At 36.1% G+C, this 19319-nt stretch overlaps 4 protein-coding genes across 5 annotated transcripts; 2 read left to right on the top strand and 2 right to left on the bottom strand.

Moving 5' to 3' along the window:
- Nucleotides 1–685: 685 nt before the first annotated feature.
- On the bottom strand, nt 686–7623 carry LOC106649711 (ubiquitin carboxyl-terminal hydrolase 35). Of its 2 annotated transcripts, none has more exons than XM_023458952.1 (5): nt 5496–7623; nt 4207–5402; nt 3611–3855; nt 2899–3337; nt 686–2825 (listed from the first exon to the last, which is right to left on the bottom strand). In XM_023458952.1, exons 1-5 carry the CDS (start codon nt 5826–5828, stop codon nt 2303–2305), a joined length of 2736 nt encoding a protein of 911 aa, XP_023314720.1. In that variant the 5' UTR covers nt 5829–7623; the 3' UTR covers nt 686–2302. The 2 variants fall into 2 exon arrangements, with proteins under 2 accessions (XP_023314720.1, XP_014222774.1); XM_014367288.2 differs by having other exon boundaries at nt 3659–3855; nt 5496–7616.
- Nucleotides 7624–8297: 674 nt separating this feature from the next.
- Nucleotides 8298–10350, top strand: LOC106649572 (endothelial differentiation-related factor 1 homolog). Its single transcript, XM_014367032.2, has 4 exons — nt 8298–8621; nt 8879–8930; nt 9720–9880; nt 9992–10350. The coding sequence occupies exons 1-4, from the start codon at nt 8547–8549 to the stop codon at nt 10148–10150; spliced, it is 447 nt and encodes a 148-aa protein (XP_014222518.1). The 5' UTR covers nt 8298–8546; the 3' UTR covers nt 10151–10350.
- Nucleotides 10351–10612: 262 nt separating this feature from the next.
- LOC106649571 (proteasome subunit beta type-1) lies at nt 10613–11939 on the bottom strand. Its single transcript, XM_014367031.1, has 4 exons — nt 11680–11939; nt 11251–11440; nt 10944–11180; nt 10613–10861 (listed from the first exon to the last, which is right to left on the bottom strand). Exons 1-4 carry the CDS (start codon nt 11775–11777, stop codon nt 10676–10678), a joined length of 711 nt encoding a protein of 236 aa, XP_014222517.1. The 5' UTR covers nt 11778–11939; the 3' UTR covers nt 10613–10675.
- A 5603-nt stretch (nt 11940–17542) lies between these two features.
- Nucleotides 17543–18873, top strand: LOC106649479. Its single transcript, XM_014366916.1, has 4 exons — nt 17543–17731; nt 17787–17918; nt 18151–18533; nt 18741–18873. The coding sequence occupies exons 1-4, from the start codon at nt 17543–17545 to the stop codon at nt 18871–18873; spliced, it is 837 nt and encodes a 278-aa protein (XP_014222402.1).
- The last annotated feature ends 446 nt before the right edge of the window (nt 18874–19319 follow it).

The raw sequence follows: 19319 nt of genomic DNA, 5'->3' as shown, positions 1-19319 counted from the left end.
GATGTGTGTCGCGGAGAGACAGAGACAGAGAGAACTAGGGAGGGATGGAGGGAGAAGGTGAGCTTTTGCCTCTTTCTCTCACTCGGCATAACGTGACATCTCTTATGTGTGTTGCATTATAGCGCCAAGGCATGTGGGCCACTGTGTAAGTATCCCGGTTATATACACACGTACACGCGTGTATGTTGTACGTTACGTTGTGCTTGCGCGCTATGTATAAATATATGAATATACTCGACTTGCGGGAGCTTCAACGTGCACCAAAACTATGATAAAGCTTTTCGCGCGGCGCGTCAACCGCTTCAAACGTACACGATGGAAAGCTCGACTCGCAGGGATATGTCTTTAAAAAAAAACTAGCTCATTTTTTTTTGTATTATTATTTTCTTTTTAATTCAGTTTTCAATTAATACCAATTTATTTTTATTTTTTTTCCATCTAGATGTCTGCTGCCACTTCGACTAAGTGTTTTTTTGTTCTGTATAAATATACATTATTTGTTTCTTTAAGTACAGAGAAAAGTGATGTTAAAATGTTATTTTAATAATAATAATAATAATAAAGCACTTCTATTACACCAAATCTTATAACAAGTATTAGAAATGTAAAATAAACGATAAATAGTAGGATAAATTTATTTTGTTTTCATTCAAAACAAACTTCGCTTTTTTTTCTTCTTTCTGTGTTTTTTTAAACTCTTTCTCGCTACTTAATTGTTACTTTTTGTCTCGGAACTACGCTGTTTGTCTTCATAAATTACATTACGAAATTATAATATAGTTATAGAACAATCAACAGATAAAATACTCACTAGTACTTTATGTTATAATTTCACAAAATTGTTAACAATCACTTTTATCTACGTTTTTTTTTAATGGAGGGCGGAGGTTTAGAGGTGTGAGTGACACTGATTAGAACAATCCGACGTTTAACTAGATTATTACAAAAGGAACGCAGCCAAAACGATGATGCATTACTTTCATGTACTTAGCAAATTTTTATCAACGTTTATGGTTTTTTTTTCAATTATTCAAAGCTGTTAAAATTTCGTATACCACAATGTGGTAAACGAATCGCTCGTTAATTTTACTATCGAATGAAAAATATTCAATATTTCTTCAACGAATACTTCTAAAACACTCATACAACTAATTTTTTGTCCATATTTACATAATGATTATTCAATTATTTTATCAACAGTGTTCATTGATTTACTTATTTAAAGCTGCACGATAAATATTCTCTTATGTACGAACGAATAGCCAATGCAGCTGCCTTATCATTTATCTTACTTCATCGTTTTGTAAGTTTCTTCAGTTTATAAGACTCTATAATATAAACTACAACCTTGGCTATTTACGATTTGTGTCGAAAATAGTTAAGGCGATATCTTTTATGGTGGTTATAAGGTGGACATTTGGTTTATACTGATTACAGCACGTTATCTATCTCATTTTAAAATCGTAAAACTTACAGTATTCATTATATAGCTTACAGAATATTGAAAGCTTCAGCAGGCGATTCATTGTAGCGAGATTGAAATAAAAATTTTTAGAACATTATATCGATATGGTATCAAATCACTAGTCGTTCGCAGGAAGATTATTAAAATCATACTTTAGGCTCGATTAAAATCATATCAATTTTTGATGAAATTTGGAAACTTTTACAAGCCTTATGGCCTTATATATTTTTTACCGAAGTAGGTGAAAAATTGGCAGTGCACAATTATACATATTGGATTAATTATAACTCAGTTGATTTCACTGTTTTTTTTTCGGGTTGTATAAAAGGTTTTCCGATGTCTTAAATTATATTTTATACAGCTTTGCCATTTTTTTATCGTGCATATAGTTACAATGTGTACGGCAATTATTTCTACAACGAGTAATAAAACTCGCGCGCTTGAAATTATCTACACGTATTTTTTCTATCTAAAGAACGTACTTTGCGAATGGTATTATGCTCGAAGAGAAGATATAAATCAATTCTTTTTTTTCGTATCATTAGCGTAGCGTAACTAAAACTATTTTCACGGCAGAAATAGAAAAATAAAATATTTTTAAACGTTTTTCATATCGTCATCGTCAAAATTCGATTTATTTAACTAGCTATCACGCACGCTCACGCAATCTAACACTCTCTTGTATTCCGTACTGTTTCAAAAACTGTTTAACGTAAAACTATAATAACACGAAACAGTACTTAGCTACCTTATTCACATAGTTTTCTAAAAATTTCAACGAGTTGGTTTCAAACACGTTCGGGGGTTTCGAGGGTCACTTAACCATCAATTGCGATCTCAATAGAGACACGTATTATGGGGCACGCTATAGCCAGATCTACAGTGACTCGGCGGCTTGTCATCGTCGTCGTCGTTCCTATCTCGGTTATAGTAATTGTATCTCGATGCACTGGGCTTCGCGATGCGGATATTTCTTCTGTCCTCTCCATGCATGCGCCTGTCGTCCTCAACGTAATCCTGCAGTCTTTTGCTCAGGCTCATTAATTCGACATCCTCCTGTTCTCGAGCATCCGTGCATTTTTTGTAGAAGAGTATGTAGGGGGTGTCCGGTGGCTCTAGCCGTTTGAAATCCTCGAAAGTCGTCTCCGAAACATAGCTATCATTGAACTTGTACCATTGACTGTCCGCATCGCAGGCGTAGGTGAAGTAGTGGCCATAATCCATGCTGTAGCCCGAATGTACGACCGCAGCATACAGTTTGTAAGAAACGGGGTCTTGGTCAAAGACAGGCAACTGTATGGTTCGATCGTACTGGATTTTATTACGCAATTTTTGGCGCAATCTGGTCTCGGAATTATATCTGCCAAGAAAACGTCCAACTTATTATAACAATCAACTATAATTTTTGTAATATAAAAGAAGATTCAACGTACCTAAAGTGTTTGAGCGTGAGAATGAGATGAGCGGGGGCTTTCAGTACCTTGATGATTCTCGAAGCGTCGCAGAGATTTGCGCATTTGTCGCATCTGTACTTGTTGTCACCCGTAAGCGTTTCGGGCGTCAAGTAGTTGGCGTTGATCAAGCCCTGAACATTGATGTTGTCGGTAAACTTCAGAGAATCAAGGAAACAAAGCTGAAGATCGCGAAAACTGTCGGTGTTGTGGCTCTGATTCTCGCATCGCATACACTGATAGCTGACTCGTAATTCGCCACCGAAGACACGATGAACCAGGTAGTTCGATGAAGAGCCGGGAGAGCTGGCGGAAGACGAAGACGAGGTGCAGTCTTCGCCACCGACCGATTGAATACCGCTGTCGGTCGAGTCCGAGTGCGAATCCGACAATACATTTTGCGTTTGAGCTGATTCTTCGCCTGCGATTGAGGAAGAATAAAGAGTTAATATCGATGTGAAAATAATTATTAATAAGGTGGCCAGTACGCTTCTAAGTTTTGAAATCTGCGTGTTAGCAAGTTTAAAAGACTCAAAAGTCAAATCAACAATACACTATTCAAATTGAACATAAAAATAACCAGAATTATTATATCCTCTTTAACTACTGTTGTCAAATTGCAGTTGATAATAGTAAAATTAAAATCTTTATGTTGACATGCAGATAATTTTACAAAAATTTACAGGCGGGCAACCTTTATAAAAATCAGATAAGGATCGAGTTTTCCTTTTCAAAAATACACCTTCGCTCAAGTTTTCTTCCGTAGTCCACTTGGTCATACTCGAAGATCCATCTTCTTGCATTTGTGATGATTGTATTCCTTCGACATCGGTCATTTCTTTATCTTCGACCTTTAATGGTGAGTTAATACTTTGGTCACTACTGCTGTTCCGTAAAATGATTGATTTTTCTTGTTCGTACATGACGTCCAACAAATGACTGAAAATAATGACAAGTAAGTGAGTATTATAAATATTTCAATAGTATATCACAGCACAGTAAATCATGCATATGAAAAATTAAGCACGGCTCGCCGTATTTTGGTGTAACTACGTTACGGACAATAGTTATAAATGTTTTATCGCGTGCAATGTGTAAAATTTTTACAGTTAAAAAATAAAAAAAGGAATGCAAAAGCATTTTCAGCATACTTAAAAATTTTAAAGTGTTCTATTGATTAACGTTAGTATCTTGATATCGTCTTGCGGAAATAAAATAAAAACTTTGCGGTGATATGCGATAAAAAATAAACATTATATACATTTCAAAAAAACCAGAATATATATTTACCATAAAAATTCAGAACTGTCCTGCTGCTGACCAGGCATAAAATATGGTGGCCTAGAGGCTCGTAAAACCTCATCTGGATGAAGATCATGTCTCGAAGAGAACTTTAAGAGTGCAAACAAATTTTGTAAATTTTTCAAAACCGTTTGTTCATTCAGATCATTTGGCTTATAAAGTAGAACTTCATTACAAAACTGCTTTGTCATTACTAACGCCTGAAGAACACTATTCATGTAACATGTATTACCCAAATTCACTAGACCAACTTTTGAACCACATAATCTACCATAACTTGTACTTGGGTAGATGTCTTTTTTATCATATGGTAAATTAGGAAAATTTTCTCTGACCCAATCTTCCATTGCTTTACACTGAGGACAAGGTTGATAATCATTGTACCTGATGACATGTTTACGCAAATCATAAGCAATATAGATTATTTCTTGTAAGAAACGATGCTTTGGAGAAGTAGGTCGTATATCATAGTTTTTAAAGTATGTTGCGATTTGAGACATCATTCTGTGATATGTATTATGTAAACGTACTGCTCTAACTAGAGGTATCAATATATTGTTTTCACTACTTATTTTATAGAATTCATCTAATTTCAAGTAATGAGACATCGAAGGTAAAATTTCATTAGCTATATTTTCTATTATGTGAGTTTTGTTCAGTGGCTCCAAATGGCTTATAAATAAGCATAACCATGAACTTAGATAATTCACATTGTTTTCTGGAGGTTGTAAAAGCCATTTACAGAAATAGAAAAGTATTTTACTGATCTTTTCGTCATTTTTTACAAGCGATGTCATTTCTTCAACAACAACGCCCATGTGATTTTTCCAAAAGTTATCTTCCACTATTTGCAAAACCATTACCAATGCTGAACTGGGCTCTGTTGCTGGTTTTGGTCCGTTCATATTATTGAAAATAAGTTCGCACATAGTCTTGAAGCAGTTCAATGCTGTATTTGATATATCAGTGCGTTCTTTGTTTCTACATAAAGATTTAAGAAAGCCTTTAATTTCTTCTAAATCTTTACAATACTTTTTAACATCTTTGGGCTTAGGTTGAGGCATATAGAATAGAATTTTAACTATTGCTTCGCATAATTCTTCATGATCTGGTGAACGATAACAATCTTTCTTTTGATATCTATTGAACAATTGCAGAATTTCTGCTAGGCAGGGTGGTTGGTTCTGAAAAAAACGATTTAAAATAAATAAAATTTGCTCAAGATTCATGAAAAAAAAAAAAAATAAATAAATAAATAAGAAATGACAAGAACTCACCTTGAAGTGCTCGGCAGACTTCGAAAGAAATTTCGCCATATCGTTCGACAGACTGGGCCAGGGAAAATTTGGAAACTTGGTCGAGAACCAGTCGAACAGATTAGGCACCTGATCGACATTCTTAATCTCCTCCTCCGTAAACAGTCTCTTCAAGCAATGATCGAAGTTGCACGAGTTCTCGTTAACGATGATCTCGTTGAGGCTGTTGAGAGCCAGCTCGACGACGTCGGGATCGTCGCTCTGTACGATGCTCTTGAGACAGTTCATGAGCTCGGCGTCGCTTCCTCTCTGCAGATCCATTATTTTGATGGGCTCGCTCACCATGTCCCTCATAATGAATGATTGTTTATTCAGTAGTCGTTGCGTCGATTATTTTTTATACTTGCGATACGCTTGCTTAGCCGAGCCCACGAGACTCGCGAAATGCAGCTAAGCGGGCGAGCATGTGCAATAATAAATGTCGATATTATATATACGTGCACGTATCGTATACTCGTACTGACAGACGGAGCGCTGAGCGCGCTCCTCGATATATAACGTTACGAAATGACAATCGCCTCTGTGCAGATGACAAGAACTGCTCTGCCCCTTCGCACTACAGTATCATAATGAGCACACACGGACACGACATTCGGTACTGCCAGCACTTTGGGTATTCATCGACGAGACACTCATTCTCTTTTTGTATACCGTTGCGCGCGAGTACTACTACTATACGATTCGCAGTTTTATCACATGTCAACGATCGTACGCTTTTGGACGACAGCTCACGCTTGCACGAGATATATATAGGTACACACACTGCACTGCTCTGACAGCACGCGCCAGACAGAGAGAAAGTTAGTTAAGGCGTGTAAATATTTTTTTAAAATAATATTTACCGAAGATTCGCCGTCGATCTATTTTTCTTTCACTCTTGCTCCGTACTGTACTCGCACTCGATATTATTGGATATAGGTAGTAGATAGTAAAATGCTATTACACACGTCTATACTGTATGTATACAGCTATATAGAGAGTGAGAGAGAAAAGAGAGTCTGTATATTGTATATATATACAGAGACACTGCAGGCGCTCGAATGCTTATTATGCTTGCGGGGCAAAATTAAGTTTCAAGTGTTGCTGCTGCTGCTTCTATTATACTGTGACGTCGACGTCGACGCATCGAGGTGACTCGATGGTTTTGTCCACCTGGTTTGCAAGCACCACCACTGCCACCACGAAAAAAAACTTGCGCGTAGGTATTAACAAAAGGATGAAAACGGTTCCGAAAATTTCGTTGACCTCGTTCGTGGTCGGAGGAGATGACTGTGCAGCAGCGTGAGCGAGGCGCTGAGATGCAGCACTACACACGATATTACTATTATTATATATAGTACAAACACAAGCACACACTACTCCACGGGCTGCGCTCGACTGATGAAACACTGCAATACTACAACAGCTATATACGCTGTTTGTCTCACTGCTGCTGTTGCGGCACTGCTGCTGCTGCTTGCGCGAGTCGTGTCGTGTTCGTGACGGACAGTTGCACACACACACGCCACTACTACAATTACTCTCTATCCACGCAACCACTAGAGTGCCACCACTGCTCGAGACTCTGATTCACCGATGAGATGTCGCGTACTATACACGTATATACCTACTGTTGGTTGTGTTATTATCGTTTAGTTACGAGCTGCTCTGCCCTCTCTGCTGCTCGAGGCTTCTCTGCGTGTGCGAGTATAGTATGCGATCCGCAGCGCGCACGCATGCGACAGCAGCATGAGCGGAGAGTAGCAGCAATACGAGCAAGACGACGAAAGACGAGAACTACTTATGAAGCTCGACTCTCGCGCTACTCCCGTCGAGTATACGCTATATCATTTACTTTATATACGCGTATAAAGACTTATTATATGGACTGACTGGCTGGCTGCGCGCTTCAAAGTCGCACGAGAGCGAGCATCGCAGCGCTCTCTTTATATCTTACAACGAGCACACGCTTACATTACGAGACTGCTCGCGCTCTCTCTTTTGCGGGTGCGTGGAAATAGTAGAATATTCGACGACTGCCAGGCAGCAGCCGCGGACTGCGATACTACTGCTGCTGCTGCTTCCGAGACTGATGAATGAACGATGCGCGACGATTACTCTCTCGATGTGTACATAGATATAGGTCTATAGATAACTGTATGGTGCAGATTAGATTGTTTCTCGGTCGGTCGTGGACGTACGGGATGTGTTTTAGACAGACGACAATCCATACCACGCTTCGTTCGTCCCTTGGCGTGAAATTGCGGGTTAGAATTTAGCAGCTTTTCGTATTTTACCGGCGGAGTTTCTGCTGCGATCGCAGGCGCGACTGCAGCGCGCGCTCGATATACAGGCGCGCAATTTTCGAGCGAAAATTTTTCTATATAAATTATAACGTTATTTTTAGAGTCATTTATACGTTACTGGAGAGAGAAAGATGAAAAGTTTACGAACGAATTTTGCCTCAACTGTATAAACTAGAGGCTAAGATTGGAACACTCGATGGAGTCGAATATCGATCGCAAGTTCAAAATAAGCCTGTTATCAAGATCGAAGAAGCTTTTCATAACCGTAAAAGCGATCTCTCAACTTTAAAACATACTTTTTTGAAATTGTCTGAAAATCCTCGTTTCGATTTTTCTTTCCGTACCGTGTGTGTGTGTTTCGCGCACGGCTCTAGCCGCGCGGCCTAGACAGCCTTACCTTACATTACAACAGCGAGCGACACACAACCGCGTCGTCATAGAACCACATCGAAGTATCTGGAAAAGCATATATATATTCAGTATTCTACTGGTCTCGCGAGTTGGCCGTTAGCTGCGCTGCCGACGACGACGAGCTAATATCTTTTCCGCCGCACTGTAGGTGTAGCAGCAGCAGCAGTAGCAGAGCCATCAGCGCAAAAGAAAACAGTATTAAAACTTCGCAGCTCTCGTTCAGAGTTTAACTACACAACACGCAAATTTTGTTATAAACCCATCGTCGCTCCGAGTCCGGTCATCCGTTTTATCACAAATATAACATTCAACAATCATGTCCGACTGGGATACTAAACCGGTGACCATTCACAAGCGCAATCTCAAGGGAGCAGCCCTGAAATCCGAGCAAGTACGTGCATTCTACCATATACACATACGATACGTAGGACCGCCAGTGTTCTGCGTCGTAATACACCATAAGTTTTATATTCTGCTCTCTATTTAGGCTCTCGCTTCGGCGTTCGCGCGCGCGTATATCGTTGTAACGTGTGTACATTAAAAATCATCGGAGAACTCGTGCTCCAAATTTGATACTCATTTAATGCCGACTTTTCTCGATCACACCATTGTTTTAAGTATGCTAAAATTTAATCTTGCCTTTTGCAGGCGGTCAATCAAGCCCGGAGGAAAGGTGTTGCCGTCGAGACTTCGGCTAAATGTGAGTATGCGTATGCGACGTCGATGTTGTATGCATGTGTGCCTGCCTGGAGGAGTGAGTTTATACCGCGATAAAAGTCACCTACAGAACGATTTTTAATTGCGAAAAACTAATATCGTGACGCGTTTGACACAATTCCCTTCTACCATTGTTTTGATTTTCATGCCTACACAACTTTCGGCTTTGTAACATTATTTTTGTTGTTCTATATAAGCGCGGAAAGTGGACTATCGAGCGCGCTCGGTGTGTTTTGATTACGCTTTGTTGAGCGGCTTTATGAAATAATAAATGTGTCGAGCGATGCCGTATACTTTTTTTGACACAAATCGAGTTCTCATGCAGAGAGAAAGAGAGAGAGAGAGAGAGAGGCATTAAATATACACTGCATCACGAAGTGAACGTCTGACGTTTTTCTTGAGTACTTCCCTTTGTCTGTGTTACCAGTAGAGCGTGATGTTGATGTGAAAATTCAAAGTTTATTTTCTGTCATTGAACTACTTACAAAGCAACGTAAATTTTTTTGTTGAAATATTAATTCAGATATAGTGTTATTATTTGATATTAGCATGTTATTTCTGTATTGTGAGACTGTAAAATAGACATTACACCAAAGTATGAAATACCATACAACTTTTATATTGCAACACTTACCATGTGACTCAAATTTCGAAAAGAATTACTTGATTAACTTATTATTCAATTAAGATTGTTGAATATTGTTGAAACATAGTTATCTTGAGTACTTAAAAAAATGTTACATCTAGTGACCTTAATATTTGTCTTTTACAGGGGGTGGTGGTGCTAACAAACAGCATGTTACAACTAAAAATACAGCCAAATTAGATCGTGAAACTGAAGAATTGAAACATGAAACTGTTTCCTTGGATCTTGGTAAATTAATCCAACAAGGGCGCCAGGCCAAAGGAATGTCTCAAAAAGATCTTGCAACTGTACGTTTATTTGATTATCTTGATTAAACTTGATTCAAATACTTATTAATTTTGTTTAAAAAAATTTGAAAGCTATTTTCATCCAACTACTAATAACTATTTGCATTCCAGAAAGTAAATGAAAAAGCCCAAATAATTCAAGATTATGAAGCCGGTAGAGGAATTCCAAATCAATTGGTTATCGGTAAAATCGAACGAGTGCTTGGAATTAAACTCCGCGGAAAAGAACGTGGCAAGACATTGCCTGCTCCAACAAGCACTAAGAAATAGAATGTCCAATTATTGAAAATTATAAAAGTAATATGTAATTATATTCTTAATTGTTTCCGTGAAACAGTTCACACAAAAAAAAATAGTACATGATTGATACCATCAACATCCAATACCTTATTGTTTTGATATGTTTAATATTTGCAAGCATCATTGCATTATGTTACTATAAAAAATAAAATTCAAAGTGAATCTATTAATATTTGACTACTCTTCGTCAATGTTCGAGATGAATAGATTTCTATTAAGTGTCATATATGCACACACATTTAATAAGTGTATGATCGACTGATTAGCAATGTATAATTGGTAAGATTCATCATACTTTGTATGGCTTAAGATTAAGTGATAATAAATTTTATTTACTTGAGTTATTTTTAATGTTTTAATCTGTGAACCTGTTACCCAAATTTAAAAATTATGTAAAGTAAATTTTAAGGTTTTGTTTCAAATCTGAACACATGGATTTAAAGTACAATTTATTTAAATTCAAACAAGTTTTATAAAAATTAATGATCTATAAAATTAATCTCTTCTTAATTCGAAAAAGTCTGTGGCAATGCCATCCTTTGTAATAATCTTAATGAAAATTCCATCACCAGTATAAATATCTCTTTCAGCTGCTGAAGTGAATACATCCTTAATGATTGCCAAAGCTTTCTCTTTAGTTATTGGTACTTTCTCTACATTTTCTTGATTAAGGTATCCAACCTGTAAAAATAAAAGAGTTTATAAATAATACAAGAATGAAAAATATATTGTTGTATAGACTATTTAATTTCAATTGACGTACCTGATTATCTAATAATGGTTGGAGCAATGCACCAGATGAACCTCCAGCTACATAATAATTTTTTTCACAATGACCTACAGGGTCATATCTATAAATTACTCCTTTGCCTTCTGAATCAAGACCAGCCAAAATGTTACTAACATAGTATGGGAAAAACCTCTTATAATATAGCATAGTGGACAACATCTGAGCAGCGGCTGGTGTCGCCATAGTTTTATGGTGCTCATGTTCATACATCTAAGAATGAGAAAAACTGATTAATATCAAAGATCATCAATGATATGTACAAAAAGTCTCAAAACATTACCTGCATACGAGCAGCCATGACTCTTGTCAATGTGAGAGTGTCGCACCAACAACCTGAGCATCCTAGAACAGTGTTGGACGACAGGGTGAATAGTTTTTCTTGTTTACGTGTGTAGATTGAAAATCCAGCACTCAGACGTGTATCAGCAGCTATGATACTAAAATCGTCACCAGCAATGGCTACAACGCTCCTGCAATGGAAAACATTCTGATGTTATACATTCAGCATCAAAACATTAAATTTCAAATTATGCCAAAAAGCATTTAATTCACGAATTTAATTTTTTTCGAAGTACGTCGAGCATTGGTAACTTTATGAGTTTCATCAATAAAAAACCATCATCAACAACGATTAAAAAATCAATAACAAACATTCGAATTAGCAAAGTCAGCAGAATTATAAATTGCAGGTTATGAGGCATGAAATTACCCTCCGTTATCGGCGTAGGGGCTGAAGTGCAGCTGCTTGGGTGCCTGGACATCGTAATCGGGCAGATATCTCGACGGTTCTCGGTCCACAAGAGCCATGTTTATCACTGATGAATCAACCGAAAGTGAAGTTTAAAAAAAATTTCGGAGTCTCGAAGCAATGAGTTTGCTGCGAGATGACAGTACAGTTTTCTCCGGCAAATCAACAAGCGAAATTTGTACGACGAGCACAAAACGGCGTGCGATCACAGGCGCTGCTGACAACTTGCGAGCGACTGGGGCCACAACGGGCGTCGCGCGTTATAATTGAAAAATTCGCGATCGTTCTCAGTTGTAGACAAGGCTTGAGCGTAAATATTTGATTTCGTGCGTACAAGAGTATAAATTTGATTAACATGAAATTTGGCCAAAAGGAAATGATTTAAAATGAAATGTTTTGAACTATAAATTATTTATAAAAGATTCAAGTTTGAAAATAGTCAATACGTGGGAAATTGAAATTAGCTTGCAATACCGATCGCAGCTGCCCGAAAAAGCGATTTTCTTTCATTCCAAGAATCATAAGTATCTCTACTTAGATGTCTTTTACCTTTTTGCAAAATGGCATAAAAGTGTAAAACTCTGCCCCTCTGTCGTTATGCCAATCGGTAAAAAATATTTTTAATTTTTCATATCATTCTCGTAAGCTATATAATGAAACAAATAAATAAAAATTTCGACGTACTTAAATTGGTCACGGGAACATTGAATTTATAGTGAACAATTTTAAGTGAAAAAACGTCTAGCCCAGCTATTCTGGAAATAAGTAAGAAGTAATTTCAGTTATGGACAACTGTTCAATTCGAATTAAAATATTTTTATGACACATTTTTGCCATCATCATTACAAGGTATCCACAAAAGCTGCAGAGAGAGCTGAAGATCTTGCAGAGCTCTCTAAGCAGCTAGAGTTTGAGGAAAATGAATATTACTGGTTCAAGAAATTTTTAAAGTGTTTTTTTTTGTGTCCGGTATAGCCAAAAGCAATTAAAAAATCTAGATAAGAATCATGATGCAGTCGAGCTTTCTCTTTTTAATTACAGTAACGGTGATTGCTAAAAAATCTTAACTTTAACACGAGTACAATTTAAAATAATTTGCAGTGTACCAGAGCTTATTAAGAATTATTCGTGAATGAAATATTCCCTCCAATTTTGTCTGAGCTTGCTTTTCAATTTATCATTTTGTTGGGCGCGTATTTGGTTTATTTACAAGCAATAGGCTCGGAACTACTTGTAAAAATCTAAATGTTTGAAAATTGAAAATTCAATCTAAAATTGAAAATAAAAGTTAAAAATCAGTTCCTTAGAACACTGTTACAAGATATGAAATTGCGAGGTTAAATTTTAAGGTAAGAAAAAACCAGAAAAATAATCCAACCACAATGTAAAATATATCTGAAATTTCACTTTTGGTATTCATGGATATTAGACTTTAAAATCACCGCAGAAGCTAGCTCAGTTTTATATCTTGTAAACGTTTTTTAAGGATCTGGTTTTTAACTTTTTTTTAAATTTTTGATTGAATTGGATGAAGTACTTGAATTTTTCAGTTTTTTTTTAAATTATACATATTTAAAAAAGTTTCACATATTGCAGCTGTTCTATACAGCCGATTCTTTGATTTTTTAACTATAAGTTTTCGACTTTATTACTTAATTTCGTTAATTTCTTTTTTGTGTGTATTAAAAAAAAAATTGTATTTGCTCCCATCTAACGAAATGCGCTCTTTTTCACTCTTTTTTGGTGCAAAATATAATATTTATGACTTGAGTGTAGAGTGTAGACATGTTCGAAAGGCTCAAGCTATACACAGTAAGAATTATTGTTTCACGACTCTACATAGATGTTTCAAAGGCATAAACGCCTAGCACTACTCGCCCGTAAAGCGTGCCGCAACGCAGAAGTGAGCTACCCAAACATGTAGGGATGTGAAGGCTGTGCGGCAGACCGGTGAATGGTGACTCCGATAAGGAGTTCCAAGGTAATTATAGCTCGCAAAGCAACTAGACACTGAAAACCTTGAGATTATCGTGCTCACTCGTTTTTTGCGGATACATCCCCTACTCAACGAGCCATAAGAAGTTTCACATCAAAAATGTTTTCTCTTTGGAATTGTTCTTTAAAATGTTCGGGCTTATGTAGCTTTACAGGATTTGTGAGGATCTTAAGATCGATTGGCTCGGCATCAACGACCCAAAAGAAAAATTCTGAACTCATAAATAAATAAGCAAATAATGGTTTTAATATGATAGAAACCTGCGCAGTGGTATAATAAATTATACGTGGTAAAAATTTCAAGCCAATTGGACAAATAGTTTTTGAGATCATAAAGGACAAACAGACACCAACTTCGCTTTCCGCACAACTATTAAAATTATTTAATCTCAACAAAAGCAATATTGCAGCACTGGCATTCGCCGATGATCTAATCATCTACACCGCCAGCAACGATATGAGAACCATCCAGAACCGATTACAAGATGTTTTCACTAAAGTTATTAAATTTTACGAGGCTTGGAAGCTCAAGGTGAATGCGAACAAATGTGAGACCACGTTAGTACGCAGACCTGTAAAAATAGAAAAACCATACACGCAAAAACACTGGAGAGAGTTCCAACTATATGACACAATAAATAAAATCCCGATCCCACACAAAAAAAGTGTTAAATACCTGGGAATAATATTTGACGACCTCTTAAAATTTAATCTACACACAAATCTTCAATTAGCTAAAGCCAAAGAAAGGCTAAAAAAACTTCATAATTTATTTTATTCTCCCTTCTTGGAGGGCAGAGCAAGAGTTATATGCTACTTGTGTCTCATCAGACCCCTCCTTACCTACGGTTGTCCAATATGGTATAATCTGTCTGCTTCGGCGATGGAAAAATTTAGATTATTCGAACGAAGAATGATAGGCATCTGTTTAAATAAATATCGGTCCGCCGAAAGCAACTACTTAAAACGTATAAGCAATGGCAAACTTCTGTTCTCTGCAAAAATCCCACGCATCGATTCTTTTATAATTTATTTAACTAGAAACTACATTAAAGATTCAATATAAAACAAGGTAAACAGCCTTATCTTTGGGCCTTACTACCACAATATTGAGTACCTCGAAAAAACTTTACGTAGCGGCTACATTCCTCCGGAATGCTTTAAACTGTTAGACGATGATAATGTCATTTTGGACACGCTAGGTAAACATATGTTGTACCATATGCCTAGAAATAGTTTAAACAAAAAAATTATTCTAAATTTAATGGACAGTAGCCAATATATCTATTGCAGAACCCTCGCAAGATTCGACCACCAAATCCTTAATGATTTTAAGTATTATGAATAACAAAATCTCATTCCCTATTTTCATAGACTTACTTGTACATATTGTCATTATTGTTATTAGTTTTAAGATGTTTTAGTGTAATGTTAGTATTAGTATTTTTTCATTATATGCGAAAATCTTAGTTTGTATTCCCAGCTTCTAAGATAGTTAATTTTCAAATTATAATAGTACATAATTATATATATGGGTAAGGCTCAGAATTTTTTAAATAAACCTGCGCTCGTATATCACCGATCTTGACGCGCTTTTGGTATGTTATAGTACATGGTAAAAAAGACCAAAAACCAAAATTTTAGACCCCCTCCCCCTCCTACCCCCCACTTCCGGTATAAACGTCCATTTTCTATCTATATTTTTTCTGAAGGCCTGAAGCAATTAAAAAATCTGAAAAAATTCACAAAAATACTTTTCAACAATCCAAACAACCTTGAATTTTTTCAGATTTTTTGAGTGCTTCAGGCCTTCAGAAAAAATTATTGAAAATTTTGAAAATTCATATACGGCGCTACGATGCAATACAAAGCCCGATCTTTTTTTCCACTTATTTTTGACATCAAAATACATAACCTCAAATTTTTTCAGATTTTTTCAGACAGAGCGCTGGCGGTTTTTAGCCGAAAAACGCCCTTTTTTTACGAAAATAATTTTTTTAGGGCGATATGAAGCTTTAAAAAATCTGGAAAAATTTTTTTCTTGTTTTTCAGGTCAAAATACATAACCTTGAATTTTTTCAAATTTTTTAATTGAAGGCGATAGCATCTATGGCTAAAAAACGCTATTTTTATGAAAAACGGTTCCTGGAACCCAGAGGTTCCGGTAAAAAAATTTGAAAAAATTTTTTTCGAATTCCTTGTCAAATTTTAATAAATTTTGACCGTCGCAAAATTTCGATTGGAGCTTCCTAGCTCATTCTAGAGCATAACAAAGATTCGAGCGAAATTCTGAAGAAATTTGAAAAATAATGTAATTGTGATGAATGTCTTCAGAATTTCGCTCGAATCTTTGTTATGCTCTAGAATGAGCTAGGAAGCTCCAATCGAAATTTTGCGACGGTCAAAATTTATTAAAATTTGACAAGGAATTCGAAAAAAATTTTTTCAAATTTTTTTACCGGAACCTCTGGGTTCCAGGAACCGTTTTTCATAAAAATAGCGTTTTTTAGCCATAGATGCTATCGCCTTCAATTAAAAAATTTGAAAAAATTCAAGGTTATGTATTTTGACCTGAAAAACAAGAAAAAAATTTTTCCAGATTTTTTAAAGCTTCATATCGCCCTAAAAAAATTATTTTCGTAAAAAAAGGGCGTTTTTCGGCTAAAAACCGCCAGCGCTCTGTCTGAAAAAATCTGAAAAAATTTGAGGTTATGTATTTTGATGTCAAAAATAAGTGGAAAAAAAGATCGGGCTTTGTATTGCATCGTAGCGCCGTATATGAATTTTCAAAATTTTCAATAATTTTTTCTGAAGGCCTGAAGCACTCAAAAAATCTGAAAAAATTCAAGGTTGTTTGGATTGTTGAAAAGTATTTTTGTGAATTTTTTCAGATTTTTTAATTGCTTCAGGCCTTCAGAAAAAATATAGATAGAAAATGGACGTTTATACCGGAAGTGGGGGGTAGGAGGGGGGAGGGGGTCTAAAATTTTGGTTTTGGGTCTTTTTTACCATGTACTATAACATACCAAAAGCGCGTCAAGATCGGTGACATACGAGCGCAGGTTTATTTAAAAAATTCTGAGCCTTACCCATATGTAAGTAACCACCATATAAACAAAGTTGGCAGTCGGTGAGTGTCCGCCAGGACCATTCCGGCTAATCTTTATATTTAAAAAAAATAAAAAAATTTAAAGTATTTTTTTGTATATGTTTAATACTAAGCTGTAAAACGATATTTTGGGAATAAACAATTACATAAAAAAAAAAAAAAATTGAGGCTGTTCATTCAATCTTCGCATGTTTTAGAATCAGATGGGGTATAGGTATGCGAAATCAAAGAATAATTCGTTTCGAAGCACAGATTTTCTGTTGGTATAATGGCAGAGAGGGAAAAGAATAAACTGATAAATGGGATATTAAAGAATCTTGAAAGACATTTTGATATTGATTATCAGAAGAAAAAGTTGGAGATGAAAAGGCCAAAGGGGCGCATCAATGAAGTCAATAACATCCCTTATAGATTAGAACCGCAGACTTGATGCAAATTCAGTACATTATCTAAACTGTTATCCTTTTGTCGTTATGACAATCGGTAAAAAGTACTTCATTTTTAATACCTTATGCACTACCTGCCGTCTATACACTCTGGGTTGAATAGTTTATGTCGTAAAAAAGTAAATTTTAAATTTTGCGACACTTAAATTCAATACCGCGGTAACATTGAAATTCTTGTGAGAAACTGTAATGAAAAAATATCTAGTTAGAATTTCAGTTGTGGAAAATTGTTAAATTCGAATTAAAATATTTTTCGTGCTCAAGTTTTGCTATCATGGCAAGGCAGACAACAAAAGCTGAGCTTGCAGAGCTCTCCAGGCAGCTTGATTTTGAGGAAAATCAATTTTACTGGCTCAAGAAATTGCTCAAGTTTGTTTTTTTGTGTCCAGTGCAGCCAAAAGCAATTCAAAAATCTGGAAGAATAATGATGCATTCGACCTATCTCTTTTCAATCATAGTAACGGTAATTGCTTAAAAAGCTCAATTTTAACTCGAGTAAAATGCAAAATAATTTGCAGTGTATCAGAGCTTATGAAGAATTATTCGTGAATGAAATATATCCACCAATGCTGGCAGAACTTGCTTTTCAAATCATTGTTTTGTTGACCACGTATTTGGTTTATTTGCAAGCAATAGGCTCGGAAAAAATCGTAAGAACGAAAATGTGCAAAGAAAAATTTTTATAGCACTGTGTGGCATAAGTTGACATTTATGTTACGTTTTTCTGTGGCATAATAGGAATTTACGATACAAGTGTCATAAGTAATACTTTTCGGCCCAGCTATTAGGACCCTCGCAGCGCTCGGGCCCTAAACTAAACCGGGCCAAATTACTTATGGCACTTTTATCATAAAGTACTATTTTTTACACAACTGACTTCAGCTTTACAGGTTGTGTGATGTCGTGACAATCGACTGGCTCGGCATCATCGACCCGGAAGAAAAGAATATCATGAAGGTGGTATGTGAACGAGGATCTCGTCTAATATTGATACACTTTGGCGTCTTGCTACCAACCTTACTGGGCTATGCAATCATCCCGGTAGCTTTGCCGTACGTTCTTAATCCTTACTTGCCGGAAAATATGACTCTCCACAGGACCCTATGCGTTCACGTTGAAATGTTCATCGATCAGGACAAATACTTTTACCAAATTCTTATTATAGTTATTTACCAGTTGATGTTGGTTTTGCTGATTATCTGCTCGCTGGATTTAGCCTACACATCTTGCATTACTTACATCATGGGCAAAATCATATGGATTGGGTTGAGTCTATACTTAAAGATTAATTATAAAAATTGAAAATCCATTCATTCTGTTTTTTTTTATTCAGGTGTACTTTTGAAAAACTTTGTGAAAGCAAAAATTTTGATCAAAGTCCAAATGCAAAACGAAAAATGGAAATGTGCGTACACCGAACTGTCATCGGATTGATTAAACGACATCAAAAATGCTTAAAGTAAAATATACAGGGTGTGGCAAAAGTATGGAAACACGTTGGAATTTCGCAGAACAAGCATAGACAAAAATAAAAAACCACTACCTGACCTGTACGAAGGAGTATGCAATGGTGACCTTGAATTTGACCTTGGACGTAACCTCTAAGCTCCAGCGACCCGAAAATCAATTTTTCGAATGGAAACCCCCATTATTTATTGCATGATATGAAAACAGTGAAAATTTTACGTGAAAATATGTAATTAGTTTTTTTTCAAGATCATTTTATGGGCGCTACAGACTCTAATAAAACCTCAATCTAATCTAAATTTAAGCTCATGCAGAGGCTATATTTCTTACTGTGTCGCCCAAAATGTCTTTGAAACAAAAAATGTTTTCAAGGAAAATTTTCCGCTTTTTTCAAATCTGCAATAAAACAAGGGTTTTCATTTGAAATATCGACTCTTGGTTCGCTGGAGCTTGAAGGTTACATTCAAGGTCACCGTGGACTTCTCGTCGAAAAATACGTTTGGTATAAGATTTTTGACTTTTCAAATGAACCGATTTCCAATGTTATATATGTCAAATTGAAGGTCTTGCAAGGACCTACAACT

The sequence above is a fragment of the Trichogramma pretiosum genome, unplaced genomic scaffold, assembly GCF_000599845.2.
Source record: "Trichogramma pretiosum strain Unisexual culture from Peru unplaced genomic scaffold, Tpre_2.0 scaffold37, whole genome shotgun sequence".
Classification (NCBI taxonomy): Eukaryota; Metazoa; Arthropoda; class Insecta; order Hymenoptera; family Trichogrammatidae; genus Trichogramma; species Trichogramma pretiosum.
This window is presented reverse-complemented; position numbering and strand designations above follow the sequence as displayed.